Source organism: Leuciscus leuciscus, assembly GCF_965113295.1.
Source record: "Leuciscus leuciscus genome assembly, chromosome: 20".
NCBI classification, from domain to species: domain Eukaryota; kingdom Metazoa; phylum Chordata; class Actinopteri; order Cypriniformes; family Leuciscidae; genus Leuciscus; species Leuciscus leuciscus.
The window spans coordinates 3,963,810-3,986,167 of NC_138744.1; the positions used below are offsets into that span (position 1 = coordinate 3,963,810).

The following is a 22,358-nucleotide window of genomic DNA, read 5'->3' on the forward strand; positions in this document are numbered from 1 at the left end:
CTGTGAAATAATAGGGGTTATTACAATTTAAAAGAACATTTTAAAATGTAATTTATTCCTTTGATGGTAAAGCTGAATTTTCAGCATCATTACTCCAGTCTTCAGTGTCACATGATCCTTCAGAAATCATTCTAATATGATGATTTGCTGCTCAAGAAACATTTGTTACTATTAATATAATGTTGAAAACAGTTGTGCTGCTTCATACTTTTTGTGGACATTTTTTTTTTTTTGGGATACAGAAAATTCAAAAGAAAAGCATTTATTTGAAATTTTAAATATTAGAAATGTCTTTATACTGTCACTTTTGATTAATTTATTGTGTCCTTTCTGAATAAAAGCATTCATTTTACTTTTTCAGGTCAGTAAGACATGTGTATATATACAAACAGATGCATAAGAAGTTTGCTGTATTATGCATGCTGAGATTTGAGAGATAAGATTAGGGTGACGATTATCAGCAAACAACCATTATTATTTAAAAAAAAAAAAATTATATAATTTCTGAGTACTTTGAATATAGCACAAAAGTAGTATGGACTACTTTTAAAATTGTTTTATAGTGCTTTTTTAATTTTTTTTATTTTATTTTCATTTCAGGGTTGGACCTACATAAGCATGAGATTTTGAATTTTTGGGTGATCTATACCTCTGAGCACCACAGAGTTTTCCTCACATTAAATGTGAACATTTCCCAGCAAATGGTGTACGTGTCACCCCCCACAGTACACAAACAGTGCATCAGACGGAGGAATGGTACAGACGACTATTCCATAGAGACGGCCAGCCCCTATAGGAGCTTTTTCAGACGACCATTTGGTGCTCCCATCCCTAACCTATTGACCCTCAACCTAGAGAGGTCAGCTGTGTCAGGGAGCCCAGATCCAGCACAAGCCTGTAAATCAAGCGCTGGCGGGAACGGCGCACCGTCCCGGGTCCCAGCCAGGCCTGGCACCATCACTCTCCCCGCTGTGACGCACTACCAGGCCGGTTCCCACTGAACCATGCCACCCTGGCAGGCCTCGTGACCCCGTTCGGGATACATCAGCCTTCGGCCATTCTGTGGATGGAAAACGTTTGGCCATATAACCCTCCCAGGCCCCACCTGCGTTTCAGGGCTTCCTGTTCTGGCTTGCATCACAATCATGTATCTTTCAGGCACCGCCGCACCTGGAACTCAAAGCACACAAATCACACTTTCAGGAACGTCCGTGCACTCCTGAGACGGAGAACGTTAAACACGCTTTTGGGTTGACCTGTGTGAGATCACCTCAGGGCTGACTCTAATGGACAGAGCCATAAAATGATCATGTTGCAGTTTTTTTTCCAGGCAAACGACGACACCAGTTGTTGTGATTCCTCACTGGCTTTGTGATCTGTTCCGCATGGAGGAACTCGGGAGGGAAACCTGTTTTACCTTCCGTTGACTCCAAAGTCCAGTGATGAAGCACAGATCTGTCCACTCCTCCTCCACTGTAAGCAGCAGCGACTGACAGCAAACCCTCTACATGTCCCAGGAAGCCGTAATGCCAATAATACAATAACACAGAATAAATTCAGCGAATAGTGCAGGGTAGTAACTGTAATAGATAGTAATAGGTAGGTTAGTAATAGGTAGTAATCTGGATTACATATAATTTTAATTAGATTATATAAAAAATTTTAATACTCGTAATCAGACTACAGTTACTTTTTTGATTACATGATTACTTAAAGGGATATTTCCCCCCAAAAATCATTATTACTCACCCTTGTGTTGTTCAAACCGGTAAGACTTGCGTTCATCTTCAGAACACAAATGAAGATCTTTTTAATGAAATCTGAGAGCTTTCTGTCCCTCCATTGACAGCTACGCAACTACCACTGTGACGCTTCAAAAAGTTCATAAAGAGATCGTAAAAATAATCCATATGAATCGAGCGGTTTAGTCCAAATTTTCTGAAGAGACACGATCAATTTATATGATGAACAGATTGAAGTTAGGCTTTTATTCACGTTTAAACATTGATCAGCGAACATAAACAGAAGCTCAATCGAAACTGCTTGACACTCGAGAGCAAACCACTTGCTGAAGCTCAAACGTGATGCGTAACACGAGAATGAACCTCATTGGTTCTTGCTGAAGCTCAAACGTGATGCGTAACACAAGAATGAACCTCATTGGTTCTTGCTGAAGCTCAAACGTGCTGCGTAACACGAGAATGAACCTCATTGGTTCTTGATGAAGCTCAAACGTGCTGCGTAACACGAGAATGAACCTCATTGGTTCTTGCTGAAGCTCAAACTTGCTGCGTAACACGAGAATGAACCTCATTAGTTCTTGCTGAAGCTCAAACGTGCTGCGTAACACGAGAATGAACCTCATTGGTTCTTGCTGAAGCTCAAACGTGCTGCGTAACACGAGAATGAACCTCATTGGTTCTTGCTGAAGCTCAAACGTGCTGCGTAACACGAGAATGAACCTCATTGGTTCTTGCTGAAGCTCAAACGTGCTGCGTAACACGAGAATGAACCTCATTGGTTCTTGATGAAGCTCAAACGTGATGCGTAACACGAGAATGAACCTCATTGGTTCTTGCTGAAGCTCAAACGTGCTGCGTAACACGAGAATGAACCTCATTGGTTCTTGCTGAAGCTCAAACGTGCTGCGTAACACGAGAATGAACCTCATTGGTTCTTGCTGAAGCTCAAACGTGATGCGTAACACGAGAATGAACCTCATTGGTTCTTGCTGAAGCTCAAACGTGCTGCGTAACACATGAATGAACCTCATTGGTTCTTGATGAAGCTCAAACGTGATGCGTAACACGAGAATGAACCTCATTGGTTCTTGCTGAAGCTCAAACGTGCTGCGTAACACGAGAATGAACCTCATTGGTTCTTGCTGAAGCTCAAACGTGCTGCGTAACACGAGAATGAACCTCATTGGTTCTTGCTGAAGCTCAAACGTGATGCGTAACACGAGAATGAACCTCATTGGTTCTTGCTGAAGCTCAAACGTGCTGCGTAACACATGAATGAACCTCATTGGTTCTCGCACATCAAGCGAACATGCTTACGCTTCTGTTTACCACAACTGAGTTGATGAATGTTTATATGTGAATAAAAACCTAACTTCAATCTGTTCATCATATAAACCGATCGTGTCTCTTTAGAAAATTTGGACTAAACCCCTCAATTCATATGGATTAGTTTTACGATCTCTTTATGAACTTTTTGAAGCGTCACAGTGGTAGTTGCGTAGCTGTTAATGGAGGGTCAGAAAGCTCTCAGATTTCATCAAAAAGATCTTCATTTGTGTTCTGAAGATGAACGAAAGTCTTACGGGTTTGGAACGACATGAGGATGAGTAATTAATGACAGAATTTACATATTCGGGTGAACTAACCCTTTAATATTCACAAAATGCCAATTATTCATAATTCACTGAATATCCCTGATTATGATAATTAGAATTTAATTATTATTTTCTAATTTTAATCTTTTAAATGTTCCTTTCTAAAAAAAATCCTAATGCTTTAATTTTTCTGAAAGTCTTCCAGTTTTGTCTAATTGCACACACAAGTTTGAGAGGCCACACAGCATAAACAAGTAAAATATTTTTTAGTAAGTGTTTTATTTTGATTGCTTTATTTTAAACTACAATTTCCAAACCCCCTGCAGTTTCTACACAAACCCGTTTGAGAAAGCCTGACGTATGTTTAATACACTTTGTGTTGTTGATAAAGAAAAAAAAGTGTAATTAATTTTCTTTCTCTTCGCATTTTTATATCAATATGTTACAAGATCATTCTATTCAAATCAATGTGATAAATGAGTCAAAAAGTAATCAGATCATACCAAAAATGAGTAACAATAGATTACGTTGCCATTTTCATCATGTAATTTGTATTCAGTAGTTTGTCACTGTCAGTACATACAGTGCTAAAGTTTGGGTTTTAATCAAAACAAAATTTTAAATTAATATTTTTATTCAGCAAGGATGCATCAAATTGATCAAAAGTGACAGTCAAGACCTTTATTATAATACAAATTATTTGTATTTCAAATGAAAAGCCGTTCTTTTGAACTTCCTATTCATAAAAAAAAAATATTTTTTAAAAAGTGTCATGTTTTCCACAAAAATATGAAGCAGTATAACCGCATTCAATAATTATAATAATAATCATAAATGTTTATTAAGCAGCAAATCATCATATTAGAATGATTTCTGAAGGATCATGTGACACTGAAGACTGGAGTAATTATGCTGAAAATACAGCTTTACATTACAGGAATAAATTATATTTTTAAATAGAATTTCACTGTTTTGAGTAGAACTGTTATTTAATTTTTATATATATGTTTACTGTATTGTTGCTCAAATATAATCAGCCTTGACAAGCATAAGAAACTTTCAAAAACTCAACAAAAATTGTACCGACAATATTTTGAAAAGCAATGCAAAATTAATACTAAACTGGTTCCCCAACATATACTGTAGATTATGTAGATTATTCTGTAGGTGCTGCTTTATGCACATTCATAACATAATCCTCTCATCGTCAGAAGTTATTCAGAGTATCACTGAGAGAAATTAAGCAAGGGATGCACAGTTAGCCCATTATTATTACAAACCAAGCAGTCATTTTTGCCATAATGAATGACCGGGTGAGTGTACTTAAATGTATACTTACAAAAAAAACAAAAACCGGAATGAAATATTGATTTGAGTTTAAATTGTGCAAAGACAGTACATACAGTAGTGTGACATAAGAGACATGAAACTAGCACAGCTGTAGGAGATCGCTTTCCAGTGGCAACAGATTATACAGTTTAGTGGAAATTACACAAATATATTTGACTGTAAAGTGAACAACAGGAATTTTCTAGAGAGTCGTGTAATAATTAAAGTTGACATATCAAACAAAGAAGGAAAAGTTCTGTGCCAAATTTTATATATATATACACTACCGTTCAAAAGTTTGGGGTCAGTAAGATTTTTTTATGTTTTTAAAAGAAGTCTCTTCTGCTCACCAAGGCTGCATTTATTTGATAAAAAACAATTATAAAAAAAAAACTAATATTGTGAAATATTATGACAATTTAAAATGACTGTTTTCTATTTTAATATATTTTAAACTGTCATTTATTCCTGTGATCAAAGCTGAATTTTCAGCATCATTACTCCAGTCTTCAGTGTCACATGATCCTTCAGAAATCATTCTAATATGATGATTTGATGCTCAAAAAACATTTATGATTATTATCAATGTTGAATACAGTCGTGTAAATTTTTTTTTCCAAAATTCTTTGATGAATAGAAAGTTCAAAAGAACAGCATTTATTTAAAATAGAATATTTTCTAACATTATAAATGTCTTTACTGTAACTTTTGATCAGTTTAACTCATCCTTGATGAATAAAAGTATTGATTTATTTGATTTATTTCCCCAAAAAATTTAATTAAAATTCTTACTGACCCCAAACTTTTGACCGGTAGTGTTTAATGTTACAAAAGCTTTAGATTTCAGATTAATGCTGTTCTTTTGAACTTTCTATTCATCATAGCATCATGAAATAAAAATGTAAATAACTGTTTTCAACATTGATAATAATCATAAATGTTTCTTGAGCATCAAATCATCATATTAGACTGATTTCTGAAGGATCATGTGACACTGAAGACTGGAGTAATGATGCTGAAAATTCAGCTTTGATCACAGGAATAAATTACAGTTTAAAATATATTAAAATAGAAAACAGTCATTTTAAATTGTCATAATATTTCACAATATTACTGTTTTTTCTATTGTTTTTTATCAAATAAATGCAGCCTTGGTGAGCAGAAGAGACTTCTTTTAAAAACATTTTAAAAAATCTTACCGACCCCAAACTTTTGAACGGTAGTGTATATATATATATATCAAATTGTCGGGTGCGTTGATAAAAAAAAATAAAAAAACAGCATATACTTTAATATATAAAAAAATATTGCCATTAGATATCTAATTATTTATTTTTTCCTGTTACAGCCAGATTATAGTGTCTAGCACATTTCCATCACCTCCATAACTAGATGATATTTATATTAAGTATTAGATTATGAAAGTTGACGCAAGTATGGTGAGCCTACACAGTATATTTGTTGCTATAATGAATCATTTTAACACTGCTTACCTAAAGAAATAAACCTCTTTCAGATGTGTTTAAGATGTGGGGGATCCACAAAAATAGATGCCAGATCCAATTCTGGAGGTGTCAGACACCGATCGAGCTTGTTTGGCTTCCAATTAAGCTCTGCTTATATTCAATTACATAACCAGAAATCATTTTCAAGTGGAAGAGGCACCGCTGACTCCACAGATATCATGTTATAGGTTTACTGCGGCTCTCTGATCTTCTGTTGCCCTCTGCTGGTACAATTCCTGCCAGCTTCTGGATGGATTTGAGATCATTCAGTCCAGTTTTAGAAGCCAGAAGGACAAAATTACCTGCTGTTGTTAGGAGACTCTCTAGTATACTGGATTCTGATTGGTCAATAGCAGCGTTCAACAGTCAAATATGTCTGAATAATGACCGGTGTCCATTCCGAGACTGTATAACTGGCCGCTCATCCAATCGGTTTCCTTCACAGCTGTGCCCGTCTTCTGTCTCTATGTGTTCTCTAGAAGATAATAAAAAGCTTCAGTAGGTTTGGAATCATTCAAAATGTTAATGTTTTTGAAAGAAGGCTTCATTTATTTGATCAAAATACAATAAAATAATAAATACAAAATATTTAACTATTTTAAATAATTTATTCCTGTGATCAAAGCTGAATTTCCAGCATCATTACTCCAGTCTTCAGGGTCACATGATCCTTCAGAAATCATTCTAATATGATGATTTGATGCTCAAGAAACATTAGTTATTATTATCAATGTTGAAGACAGTCGTGTACACATTTTTTTCAAAATTCTTTGATGAATAGAAAGTTCAAAAGAACAGCGTTTATTTAAAATAGAATATTTTCTAACATTATAAATGTCTTTACTGTAACTTTTGATCAGTTTAACTCATCCTTGATGAATATAAAAGTATTGATTTATTTTATTTATTTCCCCCAAAAATAAAAATAAAATTCTTACTGACCCCAAACTTTTGACCGGTAGTGTTTAATGTTACAAAAGCTTTAGATTTCAGATAAATGCTGTTCTTTTGAACTTTCTATTCATCATAGCATCATGAAATAAAAATGTAAATAACTGTTTTCAACATTGATAATAATCATAAATGTTTCTTGAGCATCAAATCATCATATTAGAATGATTTCTGAAGGATCATGTGACACTGAAGACTGGAGTAATGATGCTGGAAATTCAGCTTTGATCACAGGAATAAACTATATTTTTAAAACACATTCAAATAGAAAACTGTTATTTTAAAATGTAATATTTCACTGTTTTGATCAAATAAATGCAGACTTCTTTCAAAAACATAAAAAAATTAATAATAATATTCCAAACTTTTGATCGATAGTGCATCATCTTAATTAACCTGTTAAGTGTCACCCCCCTTTTTTTGAGTAGACATGAAAATGCACATTTCGAACTTAAATGGAAGTTATTAAAGAATGCTTTGGAGTATAGACGTACAATTGGTCTTGTTTTAAAGAAGACATTTGGCTGATTTTTGTAGACGTGAATTAAATTAAGAAAGTGAAACAGAAAAAAAGTTATAGAAGTTTGAGTTTATGGAAATGTACAATGTAAAAAAAAATATTATTCATATTTTATATAAAATATATATTTTTAAAACCTAAAACTGCAAAAAAATCAGAGTAAAAAATCTGAACAAGTTGTGTTTCAAAATTTAGGTTGATCTCAAAAAAACAGCTTTCAGTGAGATTTTGTTTGGGCGCAGTACCAAAGTCTTTCACTAGGTGACAACCAGACTCCATTACTGCCCATATAAGGGCGCATCCATTTCCATATGCAGTTTGAGTGATCTGAACCATTATTTCCACAATTTTCATACAATTTATGAAGTAGACATTCTATTCAGAAGTAATATGGGAAGTTTGAAAGATTTTGATATGAATTCAACCTCTAAGAAACACATAAAACGAACCCGTATGTGCGCTATAGCTCGCTGCCACATCACAAATGGTGAATCTTATTTTTTTCTTTATATTTAAAACCTTTTCAGACCCTTTTTTTCTAAAATAATTGAATGGATGCTATCTTTTGAACTCTTGGCATGAAAACAAACTGAGGTTTCTACCATTCTTTCATGATTTTTCATGTTCATTGCTATTTCAAAATAAAGGTCTGAACACGCCTTAGGAATATGAAAATATTATTGTTGCAAATTGATAAATTACGGCTCCTCTGTAATTTATTTTTTAAATCAGTCACCAAATATGAAAAACTAGAGATTGTAAGCTTTAACAAGTTATTTAACAAGTTTAAAGTCAAATAATTGTCACATCATTCCTTACTAAGAGTTTATTTATTTTTCTAATTAAAAACACTGCTAATTTGAATTCTAAGTGATAAAACGAAATAAGCATTTGATGTAAATTATAAATGATCTTTTATTATAGTACTTAACCAGTCCAAGCCAATAAGAACACATTTAATGTATTAACATTTGTACTGAAGTCATTTAAATATTGAGTATTAGTGTCGGTCAGCTCCACATGAAAGACATGCATGAGGCAATTAACTCACTTCATATCGGATTATTATAATACCCCATAAACAGTTTTTGTTTCTGAAATGCAATGTCACAGTCAGTCTCTCCCTGCCTTCAGCTTCTCAGTCACTGTGTCATCATGCTTGGATCCTCCCATGCACGGGGGGCTTTTGGCCAGGCTGGGGTTGCTGCTCCACTGCTGGGGCGTCTTAGCCTGGATGGCGAGGGCATGAACGCACGTGCTGAGCTCCTCCCGCAGAGACTCGTTCACAAGCCGATGACGCTGCAAGAGGGAAAGACCCTCAAACTGAGGACTCACCACCAGAACTCTGAAGTGGGACTCTGAACCAGGGGGAACAGCATGCATGTGACTCTCATTTATAACCTCTAGGTGCTCAGGTTTGAGGTCCTGGGTCAGTTTGGTCCGTATGGTGGTCTCTACAGGACGGGGACAACTGGGATCCATGTGGGGCCGGTGATGGGCCAGCTGTCTGGATAAGGCAAGGGTGCAGGATGAGGGACGCAGGGAGCGGAGAGCACAGGACAGCATCAGGCACAGGAGATACCCTGCAGGAAAACATGAAGGATCAATGACACATTTGAATTTGTTAAACCCCTTCTTAAAGTCCCCATAAACCTATCTGACAAATCTTATTTTTTAAGAAATATTGCAGAATTGTATCAATGTTTTATTCATGCACTTTTATTTATTTATTTATTTATTTATGTGCCCTCATAATTTTTAATCAAGATAATCTCTTCTCTGCTGTCATGTTTACTGCGTGAGGGCGGGGCAACCTGTCACTCACATGAGATCGACCAATAGCAAACCACAACCATTCTAATCAATTCCCCATAAACATATACATGATCGGAATAGGGAAGAAAAGACGATCGCAACATTCATTTCATGCGACTTTCAGGACTTAAAAATTACAAATAGACACTTAAGCATTCTGTAACATACTTGCGAATGATATGTAAGCTTATAATAAAGAGATATTTGATGTGAAGAAAAATGAGCAGGAATAAAATAAAGAGCTAAAGTTAGCCATTTCTCAGTGAGGAGTTGATATTTTTATAATGATTTTCATAATTTCATCAAAAAGGTGGGATGCTTTAGATTGAGACAAACTAAGTAGTTTAGAGATAATTCACTTTTGTAAGGGATTTTACTAAATATGGTATTGAGGATGGTGACAAATTAATATAATTTCGCCAATATTCCCAGGTGTTTGAAACTTTTTGAAAATGGAAAAGAAAACAAACAAGAAACTCTTAAAGGTATAGCGGAGGATCTTTCCAAATTTTAGATAAGACCCGCCCTCTCCACTTTTTTAAAAGTTTGATTGATTCACCAGAATGATTGACAATTAGGAGGACCAATAGTTTAGACTACCCACCACGAAGTAAAACATCCTCCGCTATACCTTTAAATAATAATTAATACAATTACAGTTTTGTTATTTACCACTCCAGCTGTTGCTATGGTAACCTAATCGTGCACGCGCCTGAACGAACGAACTTGCTGAAACGCTGTCGAAATATGTACAAAATGGAGCTGAAACACCAGTAATTATAACAGCAGAACTGACAAACACTGCATGTTTATGCTCTTTTACATGTGGTTGAAATCTTGCCCGTTTCAATCTCATAAATAAATGTCATGCTCTATAAAAAGTATGACGTTACTGATATCGCAAATTCACGCATTTGCATACGACACCCAGCCGAAAAGGTTAACATTTATATGTTCTAGATTATACCGACACAGTTGCTCTTTAAAATAAATTTTCTAGCACAGGTTTATTTAAGCAAATGACAAGTGGCCGAGAAAATACAGGGTCAAAATCATTCCGCTCACCTTTCGCGTTCGGCGTGTTGTTTTCGCAGAACATCCACAGGAAGCGCTTGATGCAGATCCTCCTCCGCTGTCTGGAACGCGGGCGCAGGAATGACTCTACTGCCGCCTAGCGGCTACAGAGAGAGTTGCGTCACATACATGCGCTTGATGGCACTGTTCTACGTTTGTTTTTAAATACTAAAATCCAGTCTTTGGTTATACTAACAGGTTTGGTTTAATATATGTTACATAAATAACAACGTTTTCATAAACGCTTCAGTTACATGTAGATCGGACGATTACAATCAAAACTTCATGCATGTAACGAGTAACGTTAGGCTACTGTTGTTGTTAAGCGCTACTAGCCTACAATACATCACAAGTATACTCAAATACGCCATTGTTTTGTTGTTTTAAAAAATCCATTTACTTTGTATACACTAAACCGTTTTAATTCTATGTTTATATTATATACAGTAGCCTACAAAGTTGGCGTAACGTAACCACAAAAGCTGACAAGAGGTGAAATAAATAGCCTTTACTTATCACTGTATTGTAGATTTGCCATTCAGAAGAAGTAGGCCTACATTTACAAAAACGTAATCGCTTTGTTTGAAAATAATTTTTTAAGCAATTTGGGGTTAGATAACATTTTGACTCTGTTTGAAAAATGACCACCTGTCCTAGACCTAGGCTATACATTTCTGATCTTCACAGAGATTATTTTGTTTATTTAGTCTTCAGAGGACAGACATGTCATACATTTATGCGGCTTTCCCACCTTCTGTTGAGCATGGCAATAAAGTATTGACCCTTTTCACATGTCCGTGTTTCTCCAAAGCGGAAGTTGTCATAGTTGGGTAAACCTATGGTGAATGAGAGACTACATTGAATATATATATACACACACACTACCGTTTAAAAGTTTGGGGTCAGTAAGATTTTTAATGTTTTTAAAAGAAGTATCTTCTGCTCACCAAGGCTGCATTTATTTGATAAAAAAACAAAACAAAACAGGAATATTGTGAAATATTATGACAATTTAAAATGAATGTTTTCTATTTTAATATATTTTAAAGTGTAATTTATTCCTGTGATCAAAGCTGAATGTTCAGCATCATTACTCCAGTCTTCAGTGTCACATGATCCTTCACAAATCATTCTAATATGATGATTTGATGCTCAAGAAACATGTCTGATTATTATCAATGTTGAAAACAGTTATTTACATTTTTATTTCGTGATGCTATGATGAATAGAAAGTTGAAAAGAACAGCATTTATCTGAAATCTAAAGCTTTTGTAACATTAAACACTACCGTTCAAAAGTTTGGGGTCAGTAAGAATTTTAATTTTATTTTTGGGGGAAAGAAATAAAAGAAATCAATACTTTTATTCATCAAGGATGAGTTAAACTGATCAAAAGTTACAGTAAAGACATTTATATTGTTAGAAAATATTCTATTTTAAATAAACGCTGTTTTTTTTTACTTTCTATTCATCAAAGAATTTTGAAAAAAAATTGTACACGACTGTTCTCAACATTGATAATAATCATAAATGTTTCTTGAGCATCAAATCATCATATTAGAATGATTTCTGAAGGATCATGTGACACTGAAGACTGGAGTAATGATGCTGAAAATTCAGCTTTGATCACAGGAATAAATTACAGTTTAAAATATATTAAAATAGAAAACAGTCATTTTAAATTGTCATAATATTTCACAATATTACTGTTTTTTTTATTGTTTTTTATCAAATAAATGCAGCCTTGGTGAGCAGAAGAGACTTCTTTTAAAAACATAAAAAAATCTTACTGACCCCAAACATTTGAACGGTAGTGTATATATATATATATATATATATATATATATATATATATATATATATATATTTTAACTTTCAAAAAGAGGAAAAAAGAGAGAGATTGATAATGGCAGTAAGAAAAGAGAAAGATGTCAAGTTTACCGTCACTCATAGACACTGTATTAGAAAAACCCTAACAGCAGCGTTAACTAGTTTTTTTTTTTTTTCAATTTGATGCAAAGGTACTATAATACAAAGTATAGTGTTATAAATGTACATGCATTGTTAAAGCTTTGCAGGATTTGCGATGCTGATGACTATTAAAACGTCATCAGTCTGTGAAAAGGGTCCATTTTCATTCACATGGAAACCGGGCTTTGAACCTTCAGCAAAGCATGTGGGTTTGTGTTTCACGAAAGACAAAGTCACACTGTACGAGGTTTGAATGACATGAGGGTGAGTAAAACAGATTTCTTTGTTTAGTATGCAAATAAAGTTTGTCTATGTGGTGCATCAAGAACTCAAATCATCTATTCAAGCAATATACCATTTGTTTATTATTCGTATGTACGTTTTAAATCCACTGAGGGACAGTTTTAACTGCACAAGCGCAGTCCAACCCCCCCCCGAATACGAGTCAAAAAACCAAAAGTAAATCTCTCACAAACTGTAATACAGAACCATTTTTGGTAAGGATGGAATCTATATTCAGCGATAATGTCAACATTTCCATTCTTATGTACAAAAAAAAAACAAATCACAAAATGAACAACATACAGTAGTACTCTATTTCTCATGTTCAACATTTTTATCTTTTTTGTTTTTATTATTCCACATATTTATTCATTTACATACAAACATCTACAATCTCTACAGCACAGTACAATGATAAGGTGATAAACTCTCTGTCACATTTAAATTATGGTAATACATTGAAACTGACAAAAGCATCAGAAGACCTATGGTATATTTGTAGAGTACACGGATGTTGGCCTGTTTTCTTTCAGCTGCTGTTTCATCAAATATGGCCAGCGGACATTTTAGATCCCGGTTTCACAGACGGGGCTTAGATTAAGCCAGGCATATTTGATGTTGCTTTCAGTTAAAACAACTCAAACATGCATTTTAGTCTGTGACTAGCTTAAAGCGTTAGTTCACCCAAAAATTCAAATTCTGTCAGTAATTACTCACCCTCATGTTGTTCCAACCCCGCAAGACCTTCGTTCATCTTCGGAACACAAATTAAGATATTTTTGATTAAATCTGAGAGCTGTCTCACTCCTCCATAGGCTTCTAAGACACTATAACTTGCTGGCCCAGAAAATGCATTAAAGACATCGTTAATATAGTCCAAGTGACTCCAGTGGCTCAATCTTAAGTTTATAAAGCGACGAGAATACTTTTTGTGTGCAAAAACAAACAAAAATAACTACTTTATTCCACTATTTATTTCCTTCTCTCTGGGCCTCGAGTGAGTTCACGTAGTGTAACTGCGTAGCGCTTCTGTGTTGTACACACGCATCACACACATGACCAGCGTCGGCCAATAGTGAGCCTACGTGTGACGTACAACACAAACGCGCTGCGCTAAAACACTACATGAAAAAACTCGAGGCCCAGAGAGAAGGAAATGAATAGTGGAATAAAGTCATTATTTTTGTGTTTTTTTGTGCACAAAAAGTATTCTCGTCGCTTTATAAACTTAAGATTGAGTCACTTGGACTATATTAATGATGTCTTTAATGCATTTTCTGGGCCAGCAAGTTATAGTGTCTTAGAAGCCTATGGAGGAGTGAGACAGCTCTCAGATTTAATCAAAAATATCTTAATTTGTGTTCCGAAGATGAACGAAGGTCTTACGGGGTTGGAACAACATGAGGGTGAGTAATTACTGACAGAATTTTCATTTTTGGGTGAACTAACCCTTTAAGCCTTGTCTGTGAAACCCGGGGGTTAGTGTGCTTTCTTGCCCAATAGTTTGGGGGCAGAGCGAACATGTTTACCACTTATTGCTTTGATTTTCTTTTTGCACACAAGATTGGTTGTTGCTAATTGAGCACGTTTAGAAATACAAAAGACCCTGTAACAAAACCCATATGTCTTGCAACCAGTACACAATCTTTAAGTGATGATGTGCACCAAATCCAGGACTGCTTTGTGCACAGAGATAAGTCACTGCTTCACTGAGATTAGTTACTGTAATTCACAGCATACGACAGCAAATATGACGGAATTCAATGAAGGGAACAACAGCGACACATTAAGAGATGTGACCATATGAAGGGTTACAAACTGCAGGACTGTTTGGAAATGGTGACATCAAATAAGTTTTATATTAACGAACGATTGGTTGTGCGTACAAACGGTTCACTGACAAACCAAATATTTAAAAGTTATATTTTTCAAGCATTCTCTATTTGTATCCAGCTTTCGGCTTATTTTAACCGTCTGCACGAGCGTTAAGTGCGTAACACACCTGATTGAGAGATATGTCTATAAGCCTTGTTAGGGGTGGGCGATATACCGGTAGACACGGTTAGCCGGTAGAAATTTGTCAACCGGAGATTACACGTTGTACGCGGTTACACTCATGTGAAGTTGCTGTGCTATGCAGTCATTTTTAAGTATTGCTGTTTAAAAACTAGTGATGTTAAACCGCTAAAGCGCATGAAGCAGCGAAAGACAACTCATTCCGCTATATGCGCGCGCCGTTTCTCGCGCGTGTGGCTTGTGAGAAATGAAGTGATTTTTGCCGACTTAATGGGCTTGAACGGTTAAGTACACATACTTATGTGTTAAAGTGAGCATGTCTTTGCAAGTAAACACAGTCACTTACTCATTGTCTTAAGTGAACGTGAACAGCCGAGAAAGAAAACACACGAGTAATATATCGGATCCGTGCAGTCGTTCTTAAAGAGACAGCATCCCTCGTTATTAACGTTAATCAAACAACAAAAAAGAGAACATTTCTCTAACTTTTGTAAGTTTAATAAGAAAAAAATTCTATTTAATTTACACCGTTTTTTATACATTTGATTACTTTATACAATTTATGTAGTATTTCTTATTTCTAGTGCTTGAAGTTTTACAGCTAGGTCTATTTAATTTAATGTCTATTGTAGTTTCTTTGTCACTGTTAACTTGTCTTCAGTAAGCTTGAGAGTTTTTTTAGTTTTTTTTTAACTTAGGCTAGTATTCATTTTTTGTGATTGGTGACAAGAATTATGAAATTTCAATGGTATCAAAAAAATGTATATAATTTAAAGCAAAAATATCTATATTGTGATATCGCTATCGTGAAATAAAATTTACGAAATAAGATTTTGGTCATATCGCCCACCTCTAAAGCCCTGTTTTGTTTTTCATTTTCTATTTCTCCATTGGCTTGCTTAGATCACCACACCCTGCTAGAACGTCAATTTATTACAAATCATGTTTTTGTCTGCCGTGATGAGAGATCTGCCAGTACAAACCGAGGAAGTAGAAAATATTTGGCAATTAAAGATGCGCACGGTCACACATGGCACACATACAGATTGTCACTACAGCATCTGTGACACTACTGGTGACCCGAAGGTCACGGCAGGGACGGCAGTTTCTACGACGGTTCATTTTATAACTATGTGATGCGTGGCACTGCGCAATGCCAATTTCTCCAATTGAAATAATAATATGTAAGGCTGTTATAAACATTTGAAGCGCGTAAAAGTTACATTTGTGGCTAAAATTAATCGTTTGTGTTTGGTAACCATTTTGGTAAAGTATTTTAAATGGTATTTTTAAATCTAAAAATTGGTTGGTTGTCTACGCTGAGCACATAATATGGCTGCTATCCTACAAAATGGCAGTAAAGAATGTTGAATGACACTAAAAACTGTTGTTGTGTAAGCGCTGGCTGTGTTTAAAAGGAACAGGGCTGAAATATAGCTTTTTTTTTTGCTTCAGTATCTGGTCATTAAACCAGTTTTCCATGATCCTAGAGCTAGTATTAATTGTGCTTGGTAAAATGTAGCAAGTTGGACAAGTTGCACGGTTTAGTGCTTGTCCGAATGGGATATCCATGGTTTTTGTTTCCCATCAAACGTCACAACACATTGTTTTTAAAATCCATTGAGTTTTGACTTTCGCCTCTTTTTGATGCTATATTCAGTTACTGCTACCAAGTCACCAAAAAATTGAACATCAGGTCAACAATGATACAGCAAAAAAATCACCCTGCATGTGGCACTACATCTGCTTCTACAGATACTCAAAGTAAAAAATACTATAAAATCAAACTCTCATAAACAGTTATATAAATAAATACAAATATTCAGAGAACACTCAACATTTCACATGCAAGCACACGTACTTCCATACTTTACACACACACACCCACATACAGACGGATACCTCTGTTTCTTTACAAGAACACAAGAGAAAACATGAAGGAGGGCGTTTGTGTGTGCTGCAAATCAGTGGACTTATTCAGACATTTTTTTTTATATATTTGCTTTGATAAAAAAAATTAAATTCCTTAATGAACAGAAAACCTGTATATACATACATCAAATGGAATCTATCTAAGACGTTATGTTGATACTAGTTCAACATCTGAACATGTAAATATTTTTCTTATATATATATATATATGTTTGTATATTTAATAATAGTTTTTGAGTGTTCAAACAGACAGACTTGAATTACAGCTAATTTTTATATATTTATATTCAATACATAATTTACATAATCATCAAAATAAACCTATTGTTTTTAATCAAATCACTTTGTGCTTCATTTTATTTTTTCTGTTTTTTTTCACGTGTTCAGTGGATTTTTTGAATGAGAACAGGGCGAATGTGAGGTTCGTCTCAATGTTTGCGCACATTCAAAACTGAAACTGCTCTGGAACGCAGTTATAAAACAATAAAGCAAAATATGAATAATGGCTTACTAACGACAACCTGTCATGTCACTCTCATATTTTACATCATGTCCAAAGAATCATGGGTAAAGTAGTGTAATACAGAGCACTGTCATCAGTTATGTTCACCATCTTCAAGCATATGTCGCGCTTCATTGCATGCACAACACTGTCAATGTCAGACATTTTGAAAGAACAACCGAATTCGTCAGATGGAGTACAACAAAAAAATGAGTGAACCAATGATACACTTGTCTATAGTTATGTAATGTTAGCATTTACGCTGTAAAACATCTAAAAAGTGAGGAGTGCTTGAGCCGATATAGCAGACAATTGCGGCATCACACACTTCTCGGGACACAAAGGACTAGAGTAAAGCAACAACAACCATCACCAGCACCACTAGATCAACACTGTCCATTCAAATATATCTATCTACTGATTTCACGGGTCCTCAGTGATGGTTTTCAAACCGCATGATGGCTTGGATGAAGATTAAAGGGAAAGTCAAAATGAACATGTTAAATTTCACATTCGTACCATAACGCAAATCTGGAATGTGTTTAACATGGCAGTTTTTCTACACACACACACACACACACGCACAATATTCCTGTGAGACAATGTGATATCGGCAGGGAACATATTTATACATGTAGATTTGAATGAATTGAAATTAAAATGAAATAACAATGCAATTGCACATATTGGAGGAATGAAGATATCTGTAAATGTGGGATTTGTTAGGGCTGCTTCCAGCATTGCTCACTCACGGACTGGGTTTGGGATTTGGGGGCGACAAAGTCGGGTATTCCCTACTCAAACGCTGCCAACTGCTGGCTGGAATACCGCACTATTGAAGCACCTGACCGCGAGTCTCGGGGAGCTTGAGAGCCAAGAAGCTTCCGACCGCCAAAGCCCCCGACGCGAAGAGGATGGGCACCGCTTTAGTGATGCCCACGAACGACTGGAAGATGCTGATGCCCAGAACCGCTGCTAACTTACACAAGGCGTTCAGAAACCCGAAGGCTGTAGTTCTGAAAAAAGGGAGAAAAAGATTAAAAATCACATCAATTGGATCTGTCCATCTTTTTTTTTTTTTTTGTCCTTGAGAGGAAATTTCTTTCCACCGTAGATGCATACATAACACAAACACAAATAACATGTTAAATTATCACATAATACAATAAAAAATAGTTGCTTTCATCACAAAAAAAAGCATACAGTAAGTGATGTATCAATGGCCGATTTCCTATGTCTTTAGGGCTTGTATAGATACAGGAACAAAACTCTTACTATACCTGGCCTTTCTACACATCAGTAACCTATACCTAAGACCAGAGGGCAGGGGGATAACATATTTATAGGGTGGGTGGTAAATTAGGGGTAGGGATACCGTAAATTGTACTTGCTAAATAAGTTATCTTTAAGAATTTGTTCTTGTTGGTAACAGTTAGCATATGAAAGAAAACAAATGGCACCATAAGTAAGGACTGGCTCAGTAATACTGCGATACAAAAGAAGAAGAAGACGAGGCTGAAGTTTGCGAATAGCTGTCAGTCTTTGTAAACCCCTAGAGTGTGCTGGCTGAAGTTGAGATTTTGATCCAAAGTAATGCTGAGATATTTGAAATCTCTCAGTTAATAGTAATGCAAGAAGCATGAATCTGGGTTTTGGGGGAGCTAAAGATCAGCATCAGGCTGCATAAACCTCTAAGACTAGTCTTACAAGTTAGACATCAATTTATTTTCTGTAAGACTGTTCATAGCTTTTTTGAATCATCCATCCATCCATCCATCTTCTACCGCTTATCCGGGGCCGGGTCGCGGGGGTAGCAGTCTAAGCAGGGATGCCCAGACTTCCCTCTCCCTAGACACTTCCTCCAGCTCTTCCGGGGGGACACCGAGGCGTTCCCAGGCCAGCCGGGAGACATAGTCTCTCCAGCGTGTCCTAGGTCTTCCCCGGGGTCTCCTCCCGGTGGGACATGCCCGGAACGCCTTCCCGGGAAGGCGTCCAGGAGGCATCCGGAAAAGATGCCCGAGCCACCTCAACTGACCCCTCTCGATGTGGAGGAGCAGCGGCTCTACTCTGAGCTCCTCCCGAGTGACCGAGCTTCTCACCCTATCTCTAAGGGATCGCCCAGCCACCCTGCGGAGAAAGCTCATTTCGGCTGCTTGTATCCGGGATCTTGTCCTTTCGGTCATGACTTTTTTTTTTTAATCAGTTACATAAAAACGTAGATTTGACTAATTTGACATTGAAAACTAAGACTGGCTGCCCCTGACTAACTGTGAGTGGGTCATACTTGAACTTAAGACACTGTCTTAACATCATGGCTATGTTTATGCAACCGGCCCCAGTTCCTTAGTCTTTGAAATATTGAGGTGCAAAAAGTTATCCTCACACAACGTACTAAAATGTGCCAAAAGAGTCATTGTCCTCATTAAGCAGATCAAGAATGGCTGTATCATCTGCGTATTTTAAGTAATGAGTAGTGGTAAATGGATTCTGACAGTCATTTGTGTATAGAATATAAAGAAATGGGCTAAGTACGCACCCCTGGGGGGCGCCGGTATTATTAAGAACAATGGTTGGTGATAATGCACTGTCCATCTTTACCACTTGCAGTCTATTAGAAAGACAATTATGGATCCAGTATATTAAATCTATCCATCTGTGCGTTCATCCTTCTATCTATCTATATAGTATCCACACTACCATTTGGGGACGATCTGTCTGTCAATCAATCAATCAATCAATCAACCAATCATCTATCTATCTCAAAACATTTCTGAAATCAAATGTTTGTTCAGTAAATTGCCTCTTAGAGGTGCTCAAGAGCACACGTTGTTGAGCAGGCACTGTCAACATATTTTCTTAGAAATAATGCATAAGGACTCTGTGGCAGAACCACTGAGACTTCATTCATTTTGACTGAGAATTTGTAGATATCCCCTAAATTATAATGTATTTGATCTGCACTGCAGTGGCAATGCAGCACAAAATTAGTGACATACGTTTGATCTATTAATGTTTCTAATAAATTTTCATTTAGTATAATAATAAAAATAAAAATAAATATTTAAAAGTAGAAGAGAATCGTGTTTTTATCTAATTCCATGACAATTATTCATTTTAAAGTGTGGCGTAACATGCAAGTGTCCAAATACTTACTGAGGTCATTGTATTAATACAATGCAGAGAGAAAAGTGGCAATTGTGGTAGATGCAGTAATCACAGAAATATGAACTTGGCCCACCTCTTGTCCGAGGGGTACAGCTCCACCGTTAGTACATCCAGGGCATTCCATGATGCAATGCTGATGCCCCCAAATAGACAGAGCAAGGCGATCATAGCGGATTCGCTGTTTCCAAATGACAGGAAGAAGCAGCTGACGCAGGAAATCACACTGGAACCCGCTGCACATGAGGAGGAGGGTGAGAACAAATGTTTATTACTATTTAAAAGCTCAATTGCCTCATTTTCAAAGCTCTAAAATGTGTTCAGCTCTGTTGCAACTTGTTTTTTTGTGTGTTTTTTACCCAGCATTCTTAGACGTCCGATCTTGTCCATGAGCAAAGCAGACACAATGTTCCCAGGCAGGACAGCAAGTGTGCCAAGGAAGCTGACAAAATAGATCATGTAGGCGTTGTTCTCGTCGCTGAAATCCAGCATACAACCCTCTTTGTTATGCAGAAAGGTGCTGTTGATGAGTTTGCTGTTGATCAGCCGGTACTTGAACAAGTCTAAAAACAGATGAGGGCTCTTGTTAACCAACACAGCAGCTATTCCTCCACAACAGTTAACATAAACACTTTCATAAACAAGAATCTGTGGATAGATGACATCTTTATGCATGTGTACTAAACCATTGAGCTACTTAGAAGGCTTAGAAGACAGCAGCATTTCTGGCCATGTTTACTCCTGGTATAAGATGCGTTTTGGTTGATCGGTTCACAAGTAGACGAGCGAGACACATACCCAGTATATACACCTAGTATTTTAATCCGTCTCTTTTGTCCGCTTTGTCCTGATTTCTTCAAGGGGAGGGTCTTTGGGAGGGTAAATGTATGGGCTTTTTCAGATCTTTCGATAATAATGGACAAAAAAAACTTGCACAATTTACATATGAACGCAAAATAAGATGATGGAAAAACATACGGAGAGCAGCAGCTTTCATTTCTCTGACAGCTGCAAGACCACGCCGAACACTGTGAGTGTTTGTTAGAAATCAGGAATGGTGAGAGAACATTGTGCTTTGTGCATTGTGCTTCCCGTCCGGCTGGTGCGCTTCCCATAATGTTTACACATTAAGTCAGTATAGGCGGAGAGTAGCCGTCTTTTGTGGCTATTCGAACGCATTTGACCACATGAGCGTTCACACTACGAAAACAATCCAGTCAAATGCGTTTTCCACTACCTCTGGAAGTGGTCGAAAGTGGACAAGCTCAAAACGTTTTAGACCCCGTTTACCCCTGTATGTAGCGTCGTCCACTTGTGATCCGATCTACCAATACAAAATGCATCTTAATACCAGGTGTAAACAGGGCCTCTGACATTTAGGCTCTTTCAAAGGCCCATTCACACAGGATATGGTTATTATATGCTCGGTTTCACAGACAAAGCTTAAAGTGATAGTTCACCCAAAAATGAAAATTAGCCCTTGATATACTCACCCTCAAGTCATCCTAGGTGTATATGACATTCTTCTTTCAGACGAATACAATCGGAGTTATATTAAAAAATGTCCTGTCTCTGCCAAGCTTTATAATGGCAGTGAATGGCTGTTTCTGTTTTGTCCATAAAAGTGCATCTATCCATATTATAAATACAAATATTTTTCTTACAAAAAACACATCACTTCGATTCAGAAGGCCTTTATTAACACCCCGGAGCCGTGTGGAGCACTTTTATGATGGATAGATGCACTTTTATGATGGATAGATGCACTTTTATGGACAAAACAAAAACAGCCATTATAAAGCTTGGAAGGGCCAGGACATTTTTTTATAACTCCGATTGTATTCATCTGAAAGAATGTCATATACACCTAGGATGGCTTGAGGGTGAGTAAATCATGGGATAATTTTCATTTTTGGGTGAACTATCCCTTTAAATTTAGTCACAGACTAAAATGCATATTTGA

At 36.3% G+C, this 22,358-nt stretch overlaps 4 protein-coding genes across 6 annotated transcripts in view; all 4 read right to left on the minus strand.

Annotated features, from left to right (window-relative positions):
* The window catches only part of nr2f5 (nuclear receptor subfamily 2, group F, member 5), a 49,438-nt gene extending 43,141 nt beyond the window's left edge, over nucleotides 1–6,297 (minus strand). For both annotated transcript variants that reach the window (XM_082150784.1, XM_082150785.1), the window contains exon 1: nucleotides 6,160–6,297. The gene's annotated coding sequence lies outside the window, so the exon portion shown is untranslated. The remainder of the gene's footprint in view (nucleotides 1–6,159) is intronic.
* bola1 (bolA family member 1) lies at nucleotides 493–10,638 on the minus strand. 2 transcript variants are annotated; one of them, XR_014200863.1, is made up of 3 exons: nucleotides 10,523–10,635; nucleotides 6,160–9,225; nucleotides 493–1,504 (listed from the first exon to the last, which is right to left on the minus strand). XR_014200863.1 is itself a non-coding variant. In XM_082150872.1 (2 exons), exons 1-2 carry the CDS (start codon nucleotides 10,554–10,556, stop codon nucleotides 8,756–8,758), a joined length of 504 nt encoding a protein of 167 aa, XP_082006998.1. In that variant the 5' UTR covers nucleotides 10,557–10,638; the 3' UTR covers nucleotides 8,540–8,755. The 2 variants fall into 2 exon arrangements, 1 of the variants encoding a protein (XP_082006998.1); XM_082150872.1 differs by lacking the exon at nucleotides 493–1,504 and having other exon boundaries at nucleotides 8,540–9,225; nucleotides 10,523–10,638.
* On the minus strand, nucleotides 1,521–12,371 carry LOC309484463 (uncharacterized protein). The gene is made up of 2 exons (XM_082150817.1): nucleotides 11,517–12,371; nucleotides 1,521–5,059 (listed from the first exon to the last, which is right to left on the minus strand). The coding sequence occupies exon 2, from the start codon at nucleotides 3,026–3,028 to the stop codon at nucleotides 2,030–2,032; it is 999 nt and encodes a 332-aa protein (XP_082006943.1). The 5' UTR covers nucleotides 3,029–5,059; nucleotides 11,517–12,371; the 3' UTR covers nucleotides 1,521–2,029.
* A 3,111-nt stretch (nucleotides 12,372–15,482) lies between these two features.
* sv2a (synaptic vesicle glycoprotein 2A) overlaps nucleotides 15,483–22,358 on the minus strand; it is a 44,979-nt gene continuing 38,103 nt past the window's right edge. Inside the window, exons 11-13 of the mRNA XM_082150708.1 lie at nucleotides 20,755–20,958; nucleotides 20,472–20,631; nucleotides 15,483–18,249 (exon numbers count right to left, since the gene is read on the minus strand). Coding sequence (XP_082006834.1) covers nucleotides 18,066–18,249; nucleotides 20,472–20,631; nucleotides 20,755–20,958 — 548 coding nt within the window. The 3' untranslated portion in view covers nucleotides 15,483–18,065. The remainder of the gene's footprint in view (nucleotides 18,250–20,471; nucleotides 20,632–20,754; nucleotides 20,959–22,358) is intronic.